At 41.9% G+C, this 21,709-nt stretch overlaps 1 protein-coding gene across 1 annotated transcript in view; it reads left to right on the forward strand.

The window, feature by feature from the left end:
* Positions 1 to 21,709, forward strand: part of LOC126426594 (neuralized-like protein 4) — a 294,930-nt gene that overhangs the window by 165,502 nt on the left and 107,719 nt on the right. Inside the window, exon 20 of the mRNA XM_050088488.1 lies at positions 20,081 to 20,247. Within this exon, the coding sequence (XP_049944445.1) occupies positions 20,081 to 20,247 (167 nt within the window). The remainder of the gene's footprint in view (positions 1 to 20,080; positions 20,248 to 21,709) is intronic.

Genomic DNA, 21,709 nt, shown 5'->3' on the forward strand with positions numbered 1-21,709 from the left:
TAGATCTTAACTACTGCAGCTATTCTGGAATCAGGTGCTACCGTGACTGTTGTGTGTTGTCTATGGCTTAAGGTCATCATATCTCATGCTCCAAGATCGACGCGCCTTTCCTCTTGGTATAACGGTGTCTCACGGTAACCACGACAACGCCGACGGCGAAGGAAGATACGGTAGAAGTGGCGCCACAACGTGGGGCTCGATCGAGGAGGATTGCTGCATCGAGTCGAGTGTCATCCGGATTCACGAACCCTCGAGTTGGAAAATATTGTAGCAGCCAGTGAGTCTGTCCAATGAAAGAGGTATTCTTCAATAATCACTAAAAGTGAGCGATACTACCAGGTATGATTAAAATAACTGTATAATTATAAAAAAAAGAGAAGTTGAGACTTGTGATTTCGGAAGATAAATATATATAAATACATAGTGAAAATAAGTGTATGTCTTGGTAGTGAATAATCATGTCAAAGCGAACGAAAAGAATACATGATAATGTGCAGTTGAGTAGAGTAATGAGTAGAGAGAGATTGGAAAGTGAAGAGGAAAGGGATGATGCATCCCATGAGCTCAATGTGGGACAGGAGACATGTACAGATAATAATACAGTTATTGATTTAGAGCCGTTAGGAGATTCAAATACAATGATAAGTAAGGTAAGCAGCGTGGGAGAACATAAAGATCTTGAGGTTTCGGAAGTAGATCAGCAAGTTTATCCTCAAAATGGAAATATTAATCAAAAAATGTTTGATATGCTGGTATCAATAAATACTCAAATGGGTGTAATGAATGGAAGACTTGGTTCACTAGAAAAATATAATAAGCAATTAAAAGAGGACAATCAAAAGTTAAATGAAAAATTTGAGGCCAAATTTGGTTCATTAGAAGTTAAAATGGATTCTTTGGAAAGCAAACTGAACACCTTTGATTATAAACTGGAAAATACTAAGAAAGAATTAAAGGCGGACTGGGAGACTCAATTAAATGCGAAATTTGGAGAACTAGATGTAGAGTTTTCTAACACCTTAGAAAGGCAATATAATAATTTAATGGGAAAACTTCATGACGTAGAAAAGAAATATGAGGTAGTTTCGAAGAGTTATGATGGCCTGTCCAATAGGATGGATAAATGTGAAAGCAGCTGTTGCAATGCTAGAGCACAGATAGAAGAGCTTTCGAAACAAATATTCGAGTTTGAGTCTGATGCTTGTAAGGGGATTGACAAGTATTTAGTAGATCAAACTAAAAGACTTGACGAAGATCTAACTGAATGGATAGAAATAAAAGGAAATGAAATTGTAGACAAGGTTAAGACTACTATTGGATCCCAGCCAAATGAAAATATCAATGAGCACCTGAGTAGAAATGATGAATTAATTAAGCTCTTCACTAGCGAATTTCAGAAAATAAAAGACAAAATAGTTGATGAGTTACCTAAATGGCAAAAGGAAACCAATCATAAATTGGCGGAGTTAGAACGGAAGTCATCACAAAATTTGTTGACAGAGGACGAACGTTCGGAGAATAGGTCGAAAAACAACCGAACATGTGATAATACGAAGTACAATTGTGGTGAAAATTTGCATTGGGAAGTTGATGATTCGGTTGGTAAAGATGATGATTCTTTTGGTCAGCGAAGATATTTGTCTTCTTTAAAGGTGGAGAACAGCATTTTTAAAAGTAGACAATTCCCAACATTCTCCACTGAAAAGAACAACCTGCATCCGAAAATCTTTATCAATAATTTCAAAAGAATATTTCCGCGTAGCTGGTCAGAACACGACCGACTTCAATTTATAGTATCCAAAATTACCGGAGAAGCCGCATTATGGGCTGCCGAAGTAAGTGAAAGTTGCCATACTTGCGCTGAGTTTGAACAACTTTTTTTGACTAAATACTGGTCGTCGAGTAAACAAGAGAAATTAAGAAAAGAGGTTTACCAACTTGAGTATTTTAACAGTAAAAGGAGTACTTTAAGGCAATATTTTGAAAAGTACATAAATAAGACACGTTATTGGAGTGATCCAATTTCTCACAAGGAAGTGATCAGAATTTTGAAGGGAAGGTTGCCCATAAATATACGTGAAAAGTTAATAAATGTTCCTGACCACGATGTAGAAAAATTCTTGTCGGTGATTGACTCTATAGATATGATTATGGAAGACGCAAGACAAATGAGTAGTAATCAAATGTCGACTCACACTCATAGTAATACGAATAATTATAATAATAATTTAACGTATGATAATAATAATACCGAAAACCAGGTCAAACCCGCATCACAGGAGCGTGGACAATCTTCATCCTATGGTTGCAATAAAAACAATGATTATAATAAATATAGAAGAGATACTTACTGTGCTAGAGGTAAACCTCGATATGGTGACGCAAATGTGCATAGTAGTGATATTAATAAGAGTAACAGGTACCCAAGTGATGAACCCAATTGCATTCGACCTTGGGAAGATAATTCGAAGCATAATGTTCATCGGCAGGATGGAACAAATGCCTCGAGTCCTCATCCAGCACAAGGAGTTACACCAATGGGCGAAGGAGCCTCCAATGTGCGACGGGGTGAATACCATAACTCGGATCGTACTGTACGGATTGTGGAAGTTCATGAACCCCCACCGATGACTCAACGAGATAGATTAAACTAATACCAGTCACCAAATGCCTTCCTAGGATGACTGGAAAGGAGAAGGAAGGCAGGCACCAATTTGAAGTGAGAGTATTAAGGTACAATAATGATCAGGATATAAGGAATGAATTAATTGAAGAAAAACCTGAAGTTTCTAATAAATGTGGACAAATTTTACAGGCAATAATTCCAACAAGTATAAATAATGTTGATGTTGAAATATTAATTGATACTGGAGCAACTATTAGTGTCATGACGTTGGACTGTTTAAAACAGATAAGCCGAGGGGTAAAAATGCCCACTTTTCCTATCACAGGATGTACCGTGTCTGGCGCGTTCAGCGCAAAAATGCAAAAAGTTGTGAAACAGGTACGTGTTGCCGTTACAATACAGGGGTCTCAAATAGAAAGTACATTCCTGGTTGTTCCTAAAATGACAGTACCATGTATCTGCGGTTTGGATTTTTTATGTGAGACAGGTGCAATCATTAATTTAGAGAAAGGTGAATGTATATTTAATTCCAATGGTAATGTTTTGACAGCCACCCTGAGAAAGGGCCAAGTAATTCCAAATCAATTGTGTATGAATCTAATGGTAAAATATGTCAGTATTGATGATGAAAATGTGTATGATATATGCCTTATTGAATGTTCTGAAGAAATGATGGATAAAATGTCATTGCAGGAAAAGGTGTTAGAAGCAGAATATTTATCTGTTATCCAAAGGGATGAACTGTACTACTTGTTGGAAGCATATCAGTCAATTTTTAGTAAACGTCCAGGTATAATAAAAGACTTTGAATACCATATAAAGACGTATGCACATAAACCATTTTGTCGTACTTCCTATTCTATCCCATGGACAAAGAAAGAAGTAGTCAGAAAGGAAATCAATAAAATGTTAGAACGGGGTATTATTGAGCCCTCAGATTCTGAATATTGTAACCCTCTTGTGGCGGTAATTAAACCCAATGGTGACATCAGATTGGTGTTGGATGCCAGAGAGATCAATAAGATCATTATACCTGTACAAACACGACCGGAGAACCTAGAAGAGTTAGTACAAAAGTTTTATGGTGCCCGCTTCTTCTTTGGATATGCGTAGTTCATATTGGCAAACTAGAATATGGAAAGAATCTAGAAAATATACTGCATTCGTTTTTCTGGGCCGAAGTTACCAGTTTACTGTCATGCCATTTGGGTTGAAAATAAGCGGTGGTGTTTTCATATCGGCATTAGATACCGTACTGGGCAGAGACCTTTTGAATGAAGTTACTTTATATGTGGATGATTTGCTAATTGCTTCTGAAACTTGGGAGGAACATTTGGACTTATTAAGAAGAGTTTTTGCGAAATTTTTGGAATACGGAGTTACTGTAAATTTGAGCAAATCCAAGTTTGCTCATAACCAATTGAAATTTCTTGGACATATAATCACTCCTGAAGGGATAAAACCAAATCCTAAAAAGATGGATGCGATTAATAGATGTGCTTATCCAAAGAATAGAACAGAATTAGTCATTTATCGGCTTAGTTTCATTTTTTCGACGATTTTTACCCAATCAGTTAGGAAGCCAAGACTGTTTGTTACGGCTGTTAAGAAAAAATGTCATGTGGGAGTGGAATTCTGAATGCACGCAAGCTCCGCAATGCTTTGACTAATGCTCCACTGTTACATCATCCGAGACTTGATCAAGATTTTTATATTGCTGCGGATGCTTCTGAAACAGGATTGGGTGCCACTCTTTTCCAGATGGACAATCCAGAAGATATCGGTACCATCAAGATAATTGGGTTTGCCAGCAGAACACTCTCTAGCTGTGAACGTGCATATTGTACTACTGAATTGGAAGTACTGGCCGTGGTCTGGTCACTTAGAAAGTTTCGCTATTTTGTATATGGAAAGAAGATCATTGTATTCTGCGACCACAAAGCTTTATCTTTTATTTTAACAGGAAGGATGTTCCATTCACGTTTAACCCGGTGGGCCTTGCTACTGCAAGAATATGATATTACGCTCAAATACATCAGAGGGAAAGACAACATCATAGCCGATGCTCTTTCAAGATTACCGAAAAGAAAGAATGCTGACGAGTGTGAAGAACGGACTATTGACTTTAAAGTCATGAATTTATCAAGGCAATATTGTGAGAGGCAGATTTCGCAGCTATCTCGAAGCCTTCCACAACTGCAAGGAGATGATAAGTTGTGGAAAGCCATTAGGCATGCTGTCGAAAGCAAAACGCTAAGTCACTCTCAAGAACAGTATCAATTAAAATCCGGAATATTGTATCGGAGGAAGGATGAAGATGATGTTTGGAAAGTTTGTGTTCCAAATAAATATTTAGAATCACTAGTATGGTACACTCACTTGAATTGGGGTCATTTTGGTGCCGCTAAATGTACAGCCAAAATAGCACAATACTGCTATCATCCAAATTAGGGACGTATAGCTACAAATATTCTTAAGAAGTGCAAAATATGTCAGCAGGCGAAACCCATAAACTATTGTCGGAAGATAGAATTACATCCTATCATCCCACAACAACCTTTAATGTTGGTGTCATGTGATGTCTGTGGGCCATGTCCCGTGACACGTGGACGGTTCAAATATGTATTGGCTTTCTATGATCTCTTTTAAAAATATGTGAAATTATATCCTTTGAAAAATCTCCACGTTTGACCCATGTTACGCAAATTTATCAACTATATAACTGAGCTTGGCAAACCTATAATGATCTTGACAGACAACGCTGCTTATTATACAAGCAAAGTATGGAGAGACACTATGAAAGAACAAGGAATCCAGCACATTTACATCTCAAGATTTTACCCTTGTAGAAATCCGGTTGAAAGAATCTTCAGAGAGTTGAACCGATTTTTACGGACGTACATACCCAAACAACATTATAAATGGATCGATTGGATTTATGAATTTGAGAAAGTGTATAATGACTTACCACACTTATCAATAGGTTATTCACCTAACCAAATAGTATTTGGTGAAAGTATTGTGCCAGAATGGATGAAGAAATTACCTGCAATAGAACAAAAGATTACCAAGAAAGAAGATATGGTGAAGAAGGTCTACGAAAACCTGAAGCATCAAGCACAATTGAGAAAAACCCGTTTTGATAAAAATGTGAAGAAAGTAGTCACATATGATGTAGGAGAAGAAATTTTATTGAGAAATCACCCAAAAGTATCAACCAGGAAAAGACTGAATAAGAAATGGCAATATTTATATACAGGTCCATATAAAATAATGAAAATACCTCATGAAGGGAGCTACCTCCTGGCAGATTGTGATACTGATGTAATTAAAGGCTTGTTCCCTCACATAGACCTGAAGAAGTATTATCAATAATGAGCAAAATATAGATTCAAGAAACACTGAATGATACCAAGACTACACTCAGTGGACTAAATAAAAGCACCAATGGATAAATACGTACTTATACTAACTTACAAAGAAAATTAAAGAATGTACCGATGATTTCCATGAGATACCTTCTTGGTATCAGCAACAATGACGACGCTGAAATACGATTTATCCTCTCACTGAACGACGAGGATGGATGATTTGAAAGTGGAATTAAGAGGAAAAGAAAAGGACCAAATCCTCTCTGGTTAAACAAGTGGCCTGATAAGGGTTTTGGCCTAGGATGCCAATCGTCGAACCCGGCTGTGATCCCTGCCTTGCACAGTCGGTTGAAGAACTGAGGGCTTCATCCAAGAAAAAAAAAAATGTGGTGTGAATATGAAGTGATTAGTGCGAAGTGCTTCTAAGACAACCTATAAACAAATGTGGAATTTAGTTAAGGGCATTTTGTCTAGGCCCATTAACTCAACTTAAATATTGTAGAATTTATGTACTGACTTGTTGAGTGAATCTGAGAGTGAGTGTATTCGCCGAAACAAATACCCTCTCCTGTCACAGCACACAAAAAAAAATAAGCCTGTTCTGTCTGGAACCCTCTTCAAGACATCACAGTCTGGGGGGCCGTGTAACATTACGAGTCAAGACAGCTGTAACGGAACTTGAATAGCGTAAAGTTATCGTTAAAAACGCACGCCGCGCGATTTGTTATGATTTGGTCGGTCATAATAGTAGTAACATGCTTTTGAATACCATTAAAATATAACGGCGATACCTGTTTAGCGTTATTGGAAATAATATGTAATAAATTAATGATAAAGGTAGCCGATCCTATAAGAAGAGGTAAAATTGGGCATATTAAGGTGTTTTGCTTTATATCGACTAAGCCGATGATACGGCGTCTTTTTTTTTCCGTTTACTCTTAGAAGAAAAAAAAGAAAACCAGTAACGAAGTGCTATTTGTGCATTGTGAAAAATATAGGGGCGAATTTTAAATAGCTACAGTGTATAATCAGACTAACAAATGGACATTCAGTTACGCGAAATAGCGGACAGTGAAGTGTGGTCATTAAATTGAGTACACGTACAGGGCGGTCAATTCCAGGATAAGTCTATTCGCGTCTCACGAGGCACGCGGTATTGAGACCGTTTTTTTTTATTATATCACGGAGAGCGGGCTTCAATTTATAAAAAGGAGAAAAGCTGTATCATTATTATTGACTGTTGGTGTTATGCAACCAAAACTGTTCATCAAAGGGTTTCGGTGAATGAGTGGTGAATGCGAAATGAAACTGTGAACGAAGTTATGTTAAATAAAGCAGAAGAGACAAGACAGTTTGGTCGTATCTGTTATTATTCCATAAACCGTAACATGTACTCTCGTTGTACGAAGCCTTTATAGACGATCGTATGACAATTTGCTTTGAAGGGATCTCGTTAAGAGTTAAGTTTTGGGGACCTGGTCAACAGGGGATAGTTCGTAGATCTTAACTACTGCAGCTATTCTGGAATCAGGTGCTACCGTGACCGTTGTGTGTTGTCTATGGCTTAAGGTCATCATATCTCATGCTCTAAGATCGACGCGCCTTTCCTCTTGGTATAACGGTGTCTCACGGTAACCACGACAACGCCGACGGTGAAGGAAGATACGGTAGAGCAAGATACATCAAATATATTAATAAAATTAGTTAATTGAATATAAGAGAGGGAAACATTCCACGTGGGAAAAATATATCTAAAAACAAAGATATGTAAGTTACCAAACGAAAGCGTTCGTATTTTGATAGACACACAAACACACACACAAAATTCAAGCTTTCGCAACCCACGGTTGCTTCATCAGGAAAGAGGGAAGGAGAGTGAAAGACCAAAGGATGTGGGTTTTAAGGGAGAGGGTAAGGAGTCATTCCAATCCCGGGAGCGGAAAGACTTGCCTTAGGGGGAAAAAAGTATAGGTATACACTCGCGCGCGCGCGCTCACACACACACACACACACACACACACACACACACACACACACACACACACACACACACGAGTTTGCCCTTCAGTATATCCTCTCTTCCCGTTATCCACCAGGCCTCAACCTCCGCTAATTTCAAGTTGCCGCCGCTCATACCTCACCTGTCATTCCACAACATCTTTGCCTCTGTACTTCGGACTCGACTGACATCTCTGCCCAAACTCTTTGCCTTTACATATGTCTGTTTGTGTGTGTGTGTGTGTGTGTGTGTGTGTGTGTGTGTGTGTGTGTGTGTGTGTACACCTGTCCTTTTTTCCCCCTAAGATAAGTCTTTCCACTCCCAGGATTGGAATGACTTCTTACCCTCTCCCTTAAAACCCACATCCTTTCGTCTTTCCCTCTCCTCCATCTTTCCTGATGAAGCAACCGTGGGTTGCGAAAGCTTGAATTTTGTGTGTGTGTTTGTGTGTCTATCAAAATACCAACACTTTTGTTTGGTAACTTACATATCTTTGTTTTTAGATATATTTTTCCCACGTGGAATGTTTCCCTCTATTATATTCAGATAAAATTAGTTAATTGGATAGGCAAAAAATCTACTTGGCAAGGGGTGGCAGAACACACACATAAAAGACTGTCGCGATTGGTGAGCTTTCGGAGCCGGTGGCTCCTCCTTTGTGCAGAAGGGTTGGAGGGGAAGGAAGAATAAAAAAGGATACTTATGGTATGGTAAGTCTCCCCTGATCCTCGGTTCTGGGTGACTTCCCTGAAGCCTGCTCCTTTTTCTAGACCTCTTCAATCCTGTTCCTTCACCCTTCTTCCATCCCCTTCAACTTTTCTGCCTGAAGAAGGAGCCACCTGCTACAAAAGCTCGCCAGTCGCGACAGTCTTTTACGTGTATGTTCTGCCGCCGCCTGCCAAGTAGATTTTTTTGTCTGTCCGATTAAATAATTTTATCAATAACTGAACGATTTCGTTGTTAGACCAAATATGCCGAGTATGTCGTACCGAGAATAGAAGGCAGTGGACGCAGGTAGCCCAGCGCGACATGTGAGTTGACCTACATAATTACAATTCAGTACATCTCCTGTAACAGACATGTCTATGTGACAAGTTACCGTGAAAAAAACTTGAATTTGTAGGTAGGTGCAGGGCTACACATCATATGTAGCAGAGCAACGGAAAATTACGTACAAATCCAATAAAAGGAAAACTGAACACGGCTCTGACAACATTATGTGTCATCTCCCAGTTGTACGACACGCGACTCGAGAGATCGGGGGATGAGTCGCTACAGATACGAGTTAGACGTTGCAAATAGTTGCTGAGCATTCCATCACGTTGAAATTCAATTTCCTCATTTAGACTAGTGTCTGGATGTTTCAGCTTACACTTCACTGTTTGTAACCCTTCCAGAATGTCAAGGACCAGTCCTCGTAATTGTACACGCAAGATTCCTAAGTCACCCTTAACGTTAGACAATCCGCGCACGTCGCGTGCCAAATGCGCTGCTAGAGCTGACTTACGATTACGAGTGGCACTGTGTTGTACGAACCTAGTTTTGGAAACTTCTCTCTCTCTGCCAGATATGTCTACACCCACACTCCGGCATTTAATACCGTAGATATCACCAGTATTATACAGGGTAACTAAACGCCCTTCACGACAGGCGTAGTGTAATGTGGCCTATTCGTGAGAATTACCTACGTTCCACTGAGGACACTCCTGTCGGGAAAAGTAGACTGTGTGCATCCCGACACGTGATCGGTGCAGGCAGTGCGTGCTCAGTGGCGTAACGCGGCCGGGGCAAGGCACGGCACGGCACGGCACGGCACGGCACGGCACGGCGAGTGCGGTAGCCTCGGTGACGCACCCTGTACGTGTCGTGAACACCTCGGAGGAAACGGGTGTACTACAATGTAAGTGCCCGAGACGAGTGGAGATCGTAAATCTCGGATCTTATGTAGCGTTCGTTGTGGTCGGATTTGTAGATTGGTGTATCCGAATTTATGACTTACTTATTCTCGGATCTGTCTTCACGATTGATATACGCGGTTAAATCGAAACAGAAAATTATCACTGAAGACGTCTTTGTCACTCGGTTCGCGGAAGTAGTGAGCGTTACCCTGCCTGTAGACAAACAGTCGAGAGGAATGAATTTGGGCACGCGTGTAGTACAGAATAGCCGTACCGTGAGAACAAAACAAAAGGTTACCGTATTTTGCAGTGTTTCCTTTCCTCGGGGTTCTGCCGTGAAAATACAAAATAGAAAATCTGATTGGGTTTTGAATTTTGATGGAATAAGTTACAGGTAAGGCGGACTTCGTATTACTGATTGAGATAGTGCTGTAATTTGACCGTGAATGGCAGACAGGGTCAGCAACACTACAAAAAGCGACTGTAAGGAAATAGCATCAGAAATAAGTTGAAATTTACTTTATAATTCTGTCAGAAACATAGTATCTATTATAATATAATCTTTGCAGCTGCATCTGGAATACTTATTAATTTTCTTGTAGGATGTCCTTTTTCTCATTGTTTGCTGGTCCTCTTGTTCTCTGTCTGATGAAAATTTCTTTAAGTTGTCACTGTCAGGATTAATTTATAAATTTGGCAATAACCATTGCGAATCACTGCTGAAATAACTTTGTTTCGTAATATAGTTTTAATTTCCACTTAAAAGCATATTTAACACAGTGTCGAAAAATACACGTCTCGAACGTATGAAGGCAAGAGAGTAATCAATTAGTTGTTGAAAAAAAACACCTACGCAAAAGTAAAAAAAAAGGACAAAATTATTTATAAAAATCGGTCGATGGCGCAGCGCTCTTCTGCATGTGCGATCGTAAATCATATCTTTGCACTGGCGGAGGCGCAGTAGTCAAAGTAAATTTATAGTTGGAAGAACAACAGTCAAAGGTAGCTCGGACCACATCGCACTGAATGATCCATCACGCAGTGATCTCTGCTCGCGGTGTCAAAGTCGAGTCGCCACGTGCACACGTGGAAAAGGGAAACACCGTACGGGTGTGATGTTTCCCATTATTTTTAGTTTCCGAAAGGGCAGGAGTAACACGGACAGATCTCAAAAATCTCCCCAGTTTATCGGATACGGGACCGAAGTAAGGGATCCCACTAGAGTTCTTCTCAGTCACCTCACAGAGTAGCCTTTGGAGGGTACTGCTCTGTTTTCTGTCAGTCGTTTTTTGATTGCGGCTCACACGGCGGTCTGGTGACAGGTATCTCTCGGTTGGCAAGATATGTGGCCGGTTGGGCACTTACCTCTGAGTGACTTTTGAGGTCCAAATATTTGCATTCTATGGCTGTTGTTGCCTTAAGTTTAATTTCTTAAGGCTGTGCCACACGTCTAGTCGTTCACTGTCAGTCCGTAGGTTACATTAGACTGACAAAGAGTGTTTACCGTATTTACTCGAATCTAAGCCGCACTTTTTTTGCTGTCTTTGTATTCCAAAACACCGCCTGCGGCTTAGAATCGAGTGCAAAGTAATCGGAAGTTCTGTAAAATGTTGGTAGGTGCCGCCACAATTAATATCTGCCGTCGAATGTATGTAGCGCTACAGGGGCATGCTTTGCAGGCACAAAGATAAATACTGTCGCCTAAATTTCTGCGTCAGTAAATAAATTAAGGTGGAAGACGAGATTTTTTTCTCCGCCCTGAGTTTCGACGACTGCATTTTCGTACATTATCCGACGAAGTAAATACAAATTCCGTATTGTTCATCTTCGAATGTAGCAGCATTTCAGTGTACTACGAATATCAGACTGGCAATACTCTTTGGGATGTTTGTCAATATGGCCAACTCTACGTTCTGAATTTTTTCCTACCTGTTCCTTATAGGAACTTTTATGAATTGTGAATCACATGCAGTATTCCCTTCACCATCAGAATAATACGAATATAAACATTTTGCCGTGTATTCTTTCATGTTTGCTGCTATCTCATTTAAATCCTGTCTGCCTAATAAACTACGAAACTAGAGTGAGACAACAGCAAAGGAGGAAGAATATACATATCGTGCCATGTTTATATTCGTATTATTCTTATGCCGAATAGTGATACAGTCACAAATGAAGCACGACAACACACTAGATTTTTAAATCTAAAATGACTCTAATTTCTGTGCAGAATGTAATGTACTAAAGAGGCGTCTGCAAATATTTTCAAATGAAGAAAAATTTTTGCTAAACTCTCTTTCACATCATCTTCTATCACACGCAGTCTATTATTTGGTTCTTGTTGATTATCATCCACGAAAGCAGCAGTGTAAGTAAGAACAAATAGCAGACTCCTGCCATTGTTTCGCTAATGAGACGATTGTAAGCGGCGGTAGCGTGCACAAAAGCAAGCCATGCCGCAGGCGGCGACAGGTCGTAAACACTCATTATGAGAATGCGACAAACAATGCATGACACTACAATAATGCATTTTCAGCTTGTTGTTGTTGTTGTTGTTGTTGTGCTCTTCAGTCCAGAGACTGGTTTGATGCAGCTCTCCATACTACTCTATCCTGTGCAAGCTTCTTCATATTCGAGTACCTACTGCAACCTACATCCTTCTGAATCTGCTTAGTGTATTCATCTCTTGGTCTCCCTCTACGATTTTTACCCTCCACACTGCCCTCCAATGCTAAATTTGTGATCCCTTGATGCCTCAAAACATGTCCTACCAACCGATCCCTTCTTCTAGTCATGTTGTGCCACAAACTACTCTTCTCCCCAATCCTACTCAATACCTCCTCGTTAGTTATGTGATGTACCCACCTTACCTTCAGCATTCTTCTGTAGCACCACATTTCGAAAGCTTCTATTCTCTTCTTGTCCAAACTATTTATCGTCCATGTTTCACTTCCATACATGGCTACACTCCATACAAATACTTTCAGAAATGACTTCCTGACACTTAAATCTATACTCGATGTTAACAAGTTTCTCTTCTTGAGAAACGATTTCCTTGCCATTGCCAGTCTACATTTTATATCCTCTATGCTTCGACCATCATTGGTTATTTTACTCCCTAAATAGCAAAACTCCTTTACTACTTTAAGTGTCTCATTTCCTAATCTAATTCCCTCAGCATCACCCGACTTAATTTGACTACATTCCATTATCCTCATTTTGCTTTTGTTGATGTTCATCTTATATCCTCCTTTCAAGACACTGTCCATTCCGTTCAGCTGCTCTTCCAAGTCCTTTGCTGTCTCTGACAGAATTACAATGTCATCGGCGAACCTCAAAGTTTTTACTTCTTCTCCATGAATTTCAATACCTACTCCGAATTTTTCTTTTGTTTCCTTCACTGCTTGCTCAATATACAGATTGAATAACATCGGGGAAAGGCTACAACCCTGTCTCACTCCTTTCCCAACCACTGCTTCCCTTTCGTGCCCCTCGACTCTTATAACTGCCATCTGGTTTCTGTACAAATTGTAAATAGCCTTTCGCTCTCTGTATTTTACCCCTGCCACCTTTAGAATTTGAAAGAGAGTATTCCAGTCAACATTGTCAAAAGCTGTCTCTAAGTCTACAAATGCTAGAAACGTAGGTTTGCCTTTCCTTAATCTTTCTTCTAAGATAAGTCGTAAGGTCAGTATTGCCTCACGTGTTCCAACATTTCTACGAAATCCAAACTGATCTTCCCTGAGGTCGGCTTCTACCAGTTTTTCCATTCGTCTGTAAAGAATTCGCGTTAGTATTTTGCGGCTGTGACTTATTAAACTGATAGTTCGGTAATTTTCACATCTGTCAACACCTGGTTTCTTTGGGATTGGAATTATTATATTCTTCTTGAAGTCTGAGGGTATTTCGCCTGTCTCATACATCGTGCTCACCAGATGGTAGAGTTTTGTCATGACTGGCTCTCCAGAGGCCATCAGTAGTTCTAATGGAATGTTGTCTATTCCCGGGGCCTTGTTTCGACTCAGGTCTTTCAGTGCTCTGTCAAACTCTTCACGCAGTATCGTATCTCCCATTTCATCTTCATCTACATCCTCTTCCATTTCCATAATATTGTCCTCAAGTACATCGCCCTTGTATAGACCCTCTATATACTCCTTCCACCTTTCTGCTTTCCCTTCTTTGCTTAGAACTGGGTTTCCATCTGAGCTCTTGATGTTCATGCAAGTGGTTCTGTTATCTCCAAAGGTCTCTTTAATTTTCCTGTAGGCAGTATCTATCTTACCCCTAGTGAGATAAGCCTCTACATCCTTACATTTGTCCTCTAGCCATCCCTGCTTAGCCATTTTGCACTTCCTGTCGATCTCATTTTTGAGACGTTTGTATTCCTTTTTGCCTGCTTCATTTACTGCATTTTTATATTTTCTCCTTTCATCAATTAAATTCAATATTTCTTCTGTTACCCAAGGATTTCTATTAGCCCTTGTCTTTTTACCTACTTGATTCTCTGCTGCCTTCACTACTTCATCCGTCAAAACTACCCATTCTTCTTCTACTGTATTTCTTTCCCCCATTCCTGCCATTTGTTCCCTTACACTCTCCCTGAAATTCTGTACAACCCCTGGTTTAGTCAGTTTATCCAGGTCCCATCTCCTTAAATTCCCACCTTTTTGCAGTTTCTTAAGTTTAAACTACAGGTCATAACCAATAGATTGTGGTCAGAGTCCACATCTGCCCCTGGAAATGTCTTACAATTTAAAACCTGGTTCCTAAATCTCTGTCTTACCATTATATAATCTATCTGATACCTTTTAGTATCTCCAGGAGTCTTCCATGTATACAACCTTCTTTTATGATTCTTGAACCAAGTGTTAGCTATGATTAAGTTATGCTCTGTGCAAAATTCTACCAGACGGCTTCCTCTTTCATTTCTTAACCCCAATCCATATTCACCTACTATGTTTCCTTCTCTCCCTTTCCCTGCTGTCGAATTCCAGTCACCCATGACTATTAAATTTTCATCTCCCTTCACTACTTGAATAATTTCTTTTATCTCATCATACATTTCTTCAATTTCTTCGTCATCTGCAGAGCTAGTTGGCATATAAACTTGTACCACTGTATTAGGCATGGGCTTTGTGTCTATCTTGGCCACAATAATGCGTTCACTATGCTGTTTGTAGTAGCTAACCCGCACTCCTATTTTTTTATTCATTATTAAACCTACTCCTGCATAACCCCTATTTGATTTTGTATTTATAACCCTGTAATCACCTGACCAAAAGTCTTGTTCCTCCTGCCACCGAACTTCACTAATTCCCACTATATCTAACTTTAACCTATCCATTTCCCTTTTTAAATTTTCTAACCTACCTGCCCGATTAATACCTGCCCGATTAAGGGATCTGACATTCCTCGCTCCGATCCGTAGAATGCCAGTTTTCTTTCTCCTGATAATGACGTTCTCTTGAGTAGTCCCCGCCTGGAGATCCGAATGGGGGACTATTTTACCTCCGGAATATTTTACCCAAGAGGATGCCATCATCATTTAATCATACAGTAAAGCTGCATGTCCTCGGGAAAAATTACAACTGTAGTTTCCCCTCGCTTTCAGCCGTTCGCAGTACCAGCACAGCAAGGCCGTTTTGGTTATTGTTACAAGGCCAGATCAGTCAATCATCCAGACTGTTGCCCTTGCAACTACTGAAAAGGCTGCTGCCCTCTTCAGGAACCACACGTTTGTCTGGCCTCTCAACAGATACCCCTCCATTGTGGTTGCACCTACGGTACGGCCATCTGTATCGCTGAGGCACGCAAGCCTCCCCACCAACGGCAGGGTCCATGGTTCATGGGGGGGATTTTCAGCTTAGAGTGACGTAATCCCCTATAACAAAGAGAACTGAACTTATCAGATCAAAGAAAAATAAGCAATCAACTCAAACCAGATGAAGCACGTGAAAAAGGAAGGGCACCCATGTAAATACGGACGGAGCGCCTAACGCATAGCAATGGCTACCTGGTAGAGCTTAACTGCTAAGCTTACGACTCGAACCAAACTACTGTAGCTGTATCGTCGTTCATTCGACCTAAATTGTGTCTCGTATTACAATGGACCAACTTTGTTTCTATTTGGAGGTGCGGCCTAAAATTTTTCTCTCCCCTCGAATTTCGAGTCTCAAATTTCACGTACGGCTTAGATTCAGGAAATTTTTTTTTCCTTAATTTCGAATCTCATTTTTCAGGTGTGACTTAGATTCGAGTGCGGCTTAGATTTGAGTAAATACGGTATTCGTCGATCCGTTCCTCGTGTGTCCGTTTCGGCCCCGTTCACGTGGCGTGGTACCGGTCGACTCGAAGTACTTTCTCTTGCCTCGCCTGCACACAAACTCACATGCTATTCAATAAATTTCCATCAGTTGTACGGTTTTACCGTACACATGTGAGGCACAATACGATATATTTCCTCGAAGCATTTTGCTCTGACAGTCGTGTTCGTTACAGTTGTGTATTCGTACCAAGCCTGCAGGCTCTTTATAACTCATGCGATTTTTAATGGCAGTTTTTTTATTTTAATTCTGGTAATGAATATGTACTCGTGAAATTGCACGAGTTGCCCTTGGCAGCTGTGCGTGTTTGATAGGTGTGGGACTGCCAGCTACCGGAGGTGACCCGTGGCTGGTGCCCGTACTTTTCAGCCGACAGCACACCTCACTAGCTCTGTACATGGAATACTTACAGTACATACAATCTGACGCTGTGCTTTATATTTCTCGTACATACACAAACGTTTCGAGTGGCATACTACCTGTTATTGGATTCACTGTCAAATGTGCTGTGTCTTGAAAACTTCTAAGACAAAGCTGGACAGTCGAGAGCTACTACCTTTAGGTCGTGTATTTTAAATGTCAATTAAGTGGGCGATGTACACATGTACTAGACACATTCACCTCATCAGATATAGGTAACGCCACTCTACCGACGATACCTTCCGAAGAAGACTGTCGAGACCCCGATCGAGGTTTTATAAACCTGTATTTTACTATTTTACAACTGGTCGACTGTTATTTGCAGTTCGTTGAAGCTCGTGCATTCACACTCGCTAAAGCACAGCAACGTCAGTTGTCTCGAGACTATACGGAAAATAAGCCACTTTTTTTTGTACCTCCCAATTTTTAAAACTTAATCTCCCGATTTTTTTGTTTTAGAAAGTTGGCAGGTATGTGGAACATTTTTTCTATTCCCTACACTTTGTGTTGCATCAGTCCCAGTAATCACTACAGTGTCCCCACAGTCTTTCACGGCGTCACAACTGGATAAAATCTTCTGGAATGTCAAACCGCAAAAATTCCGATAAAATTCTCGAGCTTTCTGCGATTAGCTCTGCCGTTGTCACCGGGAGTAAAACTACCGTCTGCCGGGACTGGCACCATTTCTCACTTGTACACCTAGGATTACGGCTGCTGGCACCGATCGCATGGGGCCGGAACGACACGTGTTGAAATTGTTGTGTTCATTCTAATCTCAGCTGCCACTTTTTTAACTGAGTCCCAGTATGTCGATGCACGAGCTGAGACCCTCGTGTTCTCAAACTACACTACTGGCCATTAAAATTGCTACACCATGAAGACGACGTGCTACAGACGTGAAATCTAACCGACAGGAAGAAGATGCTGTGATACGCAAATGATTAGCTTTTCAGAGCATTCACACAAGGTTGGCGCCGGTGGCAACACCTACAACGTGCTGACACGAGGAGAGTTTCCAACCGATTTCTCATACACAAACAGCAGTTGACCGGCGTTGCCTGGTGAAACGTTGTTGTGATGCCTCGTGTAAGGAGGAGAAATGCGTACCATCACGTTTCCGACTTTGATGAAGGTCGAATTGTAGCCTATCGCAACTGCAGTTTATCGTATCGCGACATTGCTGCTCGCGTTGGTCGAGGTCCAATGACTGTTAGCAGAATATGGAATTGGTGGTTTCAGGAGGGTAACACGGAACGCCGTGCTGGATCCCAATGGCCTCGTATCACTAGCAGTCGAGACGACGGGCATCTTATCCGCACGGCTGTAACGGATCTTGCAGCCATGTCTCGATCCCTGAGTCAACAGATGGGGATGTTTGCAAGCTGACAACCATCTGCACGAACAGTTCGACGATGTTTGCAGGAGCATGGACCATCAGCTCTGAGACTGCGGCTGCGGTTACCCTTGACACTGCATCACGGACAGGAGCGCCTGCGATGGTATACTCGACGACGAACCTGAGTGCACGAATGGCGAAACGTCATTTTTTCGTATGAATCCAGGTTCTGTTTACAGCATCGTGATGGTCGCATCCGTGTTTGGCGACATCGCGGTGAACGCACATTGGAAGCGTGTATTCTTCATTGCCATAGTGGTGTATCACCCGGCATGGTGTTATGGGATGCCATTTGTTACACGTCTCGGTCACCTCTTGTTCGCATTCACGACACTTTGAACAGTGGACGTTACATTTCAGATGTATTACGACCTATGGCTCTAACCTTCATTCGATCCCTGCGAAACCCTACATTTCAGCAGGTTTAATGCACGACTGCGTGTTACAGGTCCTGTATGGGCCTCTCTGGATAGAGAAAATGTTCGACTGCTGCCCTGGCCAGCACATTCTCCAGATCTCTCACCAATTGAAAACATCTGGTCAATGGTGGCCAAGCAACTGGCTCGTCACAATACGCCAGTCACTACTCTCGCTGAACTGTGGTATCTTGTTATTATGGCCAGAGGGTGCTGTTCTGGGTACTGATTTCTGAGGATCTGTGCAAACAAATTGGGTGAAAATGTAGTGACATGTCAGTTCTAGTATAATATATTTGTGCAATGAATACCCGTTTATCATCTGCATTTCTTCACGGTGTAGCAATTTTAATGGCCCGTAGTGTATATTTTGTATCCATTTTCAAGGCAGCCCTCGGCCGTGGCCGACTCACTGAGACCCCTTCGCTTAATACGTCTCTCGTGCTCGGTACGACACTCTGCGACTGTGGGAATTGTCAGGCCTTTGTAGATGCTACCGGGCTTGCGAGGGACGGCTTACACACCCGGCACACTGAGAGCTATATCGTATTTAACAGGGCGTGACGTATCTCTAACCTCTGCGATGGGCCGAAACACTGGTTGCGATCCACGTCCCTGTACTAAGAGTACTGACTCGCCATTCGTTGCCCCGTAGTACGGCAGGAAAGCTGCCGGCTCGGCTCCTTCTGCCGATTCGGAGGCGTCCTCCTTCGGTGACACCTGAAAGCGTGTGCAATTTCTCTTTCTCTGTAGCCGCTCTCCCCGAACACGTGCCTCGAGTGCTACAATTTGGACCGTAGGCAGCCGTCGTCAGAAATAACTTCAGCTCCGTGTATTAACGTGTTCGGGGACCACTTTCTCGTGTGTAGGGTGGTGAAAACTACCGGTGTTCAAATCTCAATCTTTGTGCGTCGGTTTCCCGTACACCGAGTGACCGAGCCGGCCTTCTGCCTTCCTCTCGTTTAAAACACTTGAGGACGGTAACTTGCCACCTTCTCTGTCTCGACAGTAAATTTGATGTCGGTACGGACACTGTTCGTTTGATCCGCGAACTGCTGCAGTGTATTTTCACTGTAAGGCCGTACGAGTTAGGTGTTACTGACGTACCTGAGGGAGCTCCACGAAGAAATTCACGATTGCAGAAGACAGTGGTGAGCCCGTTACTGTGCGATCTGTCGTTTCGTAATATTTGTCCCAGTGTGAGAAGTACGTAGTCATTAAAACTTGACGGAATGACGACGATTCCGGGTGGAAACTACCGGACGGAAACATCTGGCACATCTCGTACTGGCACTCTCGTGAAAAGTGACACCACGTCCCGACCGAACGCTACTCCGTTTCAACCCATTTTCTCGAGTGTTTCGACAAATGTCTGAGAGTTCGTGACACGGCATTAACACTGACCCAGTTTTGGCACCAGTAATCCCTCACCGCCGTGGCACTTACCATGCTGCCGCACCATGCGGCGCACCGTCCCTTAACGGGACGGCCGAGGCGAGGAAACGGCAGTGTTACCGCGAGTACCCTCTGCCGTACGCCGTGATGCGGCGTGCAGAGTACGGCTTTACGGCTCCGGGTAGCTGACTAGGGCCCACTGTGTACTGACTGAGTTTGCATTGTGTGTGCTCCAGGCAACGAGGTGCAGAAGAACGGGCGCACGCTGCAGCACTGCTACTGCCCCAGCCTCGAGTGGCTGACGGTTGGCGACCGCGTGGGAGTCCGGCGCGCTGCCGACGGGGCCCTCAGCTTCTCGCTCAACGGCGAGGACGTGGGCGTCGCCGTGCCGTACGTGCCGAAGGTAACTGCCGGCGGACGGCGACAGTTGTGCCCTCGGCGGGCATCTGGTCGTGTCGTTTTTCCGGTCGAGTTCTGTTCTGCCTTACTGATAGTGTAGTGCGATTGTGACTTCGTGCAAATTTCCTTACGAGAAATTCGGACCACTAGTGTGTCACACTGACGGGCAACTACAGGGTGTCTATAAAGCTCCTCGCCATTTTCCAGTCGAACACTTTACTGCTAATTAAAATGGTGTGAACGTACATTGAGAAATTTTGTAATAGAAATTTGATGCTGTTCAGTACAAATGGAAGCATGAGCCTGTACTGGTTAATAAAAAAAGAAAAGAGAGAATAAAAGAAAAAGAAAAAAAGGTTGAAAATGTGGGAAAAAATGGTGAATAAAAAAAGGGGTTTTAAAATCGTAAATGACCGTGAAAAAAGGAAAGAATGAAATGCAAATCCGACTTCGTGTTACAGAAAAGCTGTAGTTGGGGTTGTCCTTGTGGCGTTTTTGAGCAAAAGTTAAGCCAATTTCCACTACAAAACTTACTGAAAAGAAACAGAGAATAACAGAATGTAACTGACAGGGGGAAGTGGCGTAGATAAGAGATCATCCTTTACCAGGTTAACTTGTCTTCTTTCGGGCGGCGTCCAGGTCTTCAAAAATCTCCTTCACTTCTGCGTGAAAAGTCTGCTCCGAAATCTTGCAATAAGTTTCATTGTCCAGGAATTTCTAATGTATACAAAACCGTCTTGATCTTAAATACAATTTATTTTAGTTGCTTCTCTCCATCCTCCGAATTTCATAACAACTTCCACAATGTCTACACATTAATAAGTTTCTTTCGTCTTAATCAGATCACGTCTGCCTTCAGCTTCTGCTATCAAGAGACAATTGAAAACGGATAGAAAACAAAAAAGGTTACAATTTCGGTATTTTCTCTGCCGTCGAGCCCTCATACCGCTGCGACGGGATATTTTTATCTGAGGGAACGAGTGTAGCGCGGCGAAATTCAAAGTCCCGCTACAAGCCCCAGTGTCCCTTTGTAGCCTGAAGTACTCACAAGCATACCTGGCCTCATTTCCTCCACAGCTGCAAAAAATACAGTTTTTCAACTGTCGAAGGTTATCGATTTTCGGTCGATATTCCTCAGACTCGTGAAAAGTGTCTGTAAGATAGTGCCCGGCAGTTGTGGAAAAATGGGGAGTTGCTCTGTCTTGCCAGTAGTTGACAGTATCCACAGTGTCGTCATAAATTGACTGTGATTCTTAAAACTGTTCCAGTAGTTAAATATAGATATTACCAGTTAACCACTTACTGTTTACTCGGCAAAGAATGTAGTGGTATAACTGGGCACTTTTTAGTCATCAGACACACAAAAAACAAATATATGTCCTCACAATACAGTGGACGAGAACGGAAGAGCGATGTTGCTAGCATTAAAACGAGAGGGGTAATGTAAAAAATCTGAAGGTACGTAG

Source organism: Schistocerca serialis, chromosome 11 (assembly GCF_023864345.2).
Source record: "Schistocerca serialis cubense isolate TAMUIC-IGC-003099 chromosome 11, iqSchSeri2.2, whole genome shotgun sequence".
NCBI lineage: Eukaryota > Metazoa > Arthropoda > Insecta > Orthoptera > Acrididae > Schistocerca > Schistocerca serialis.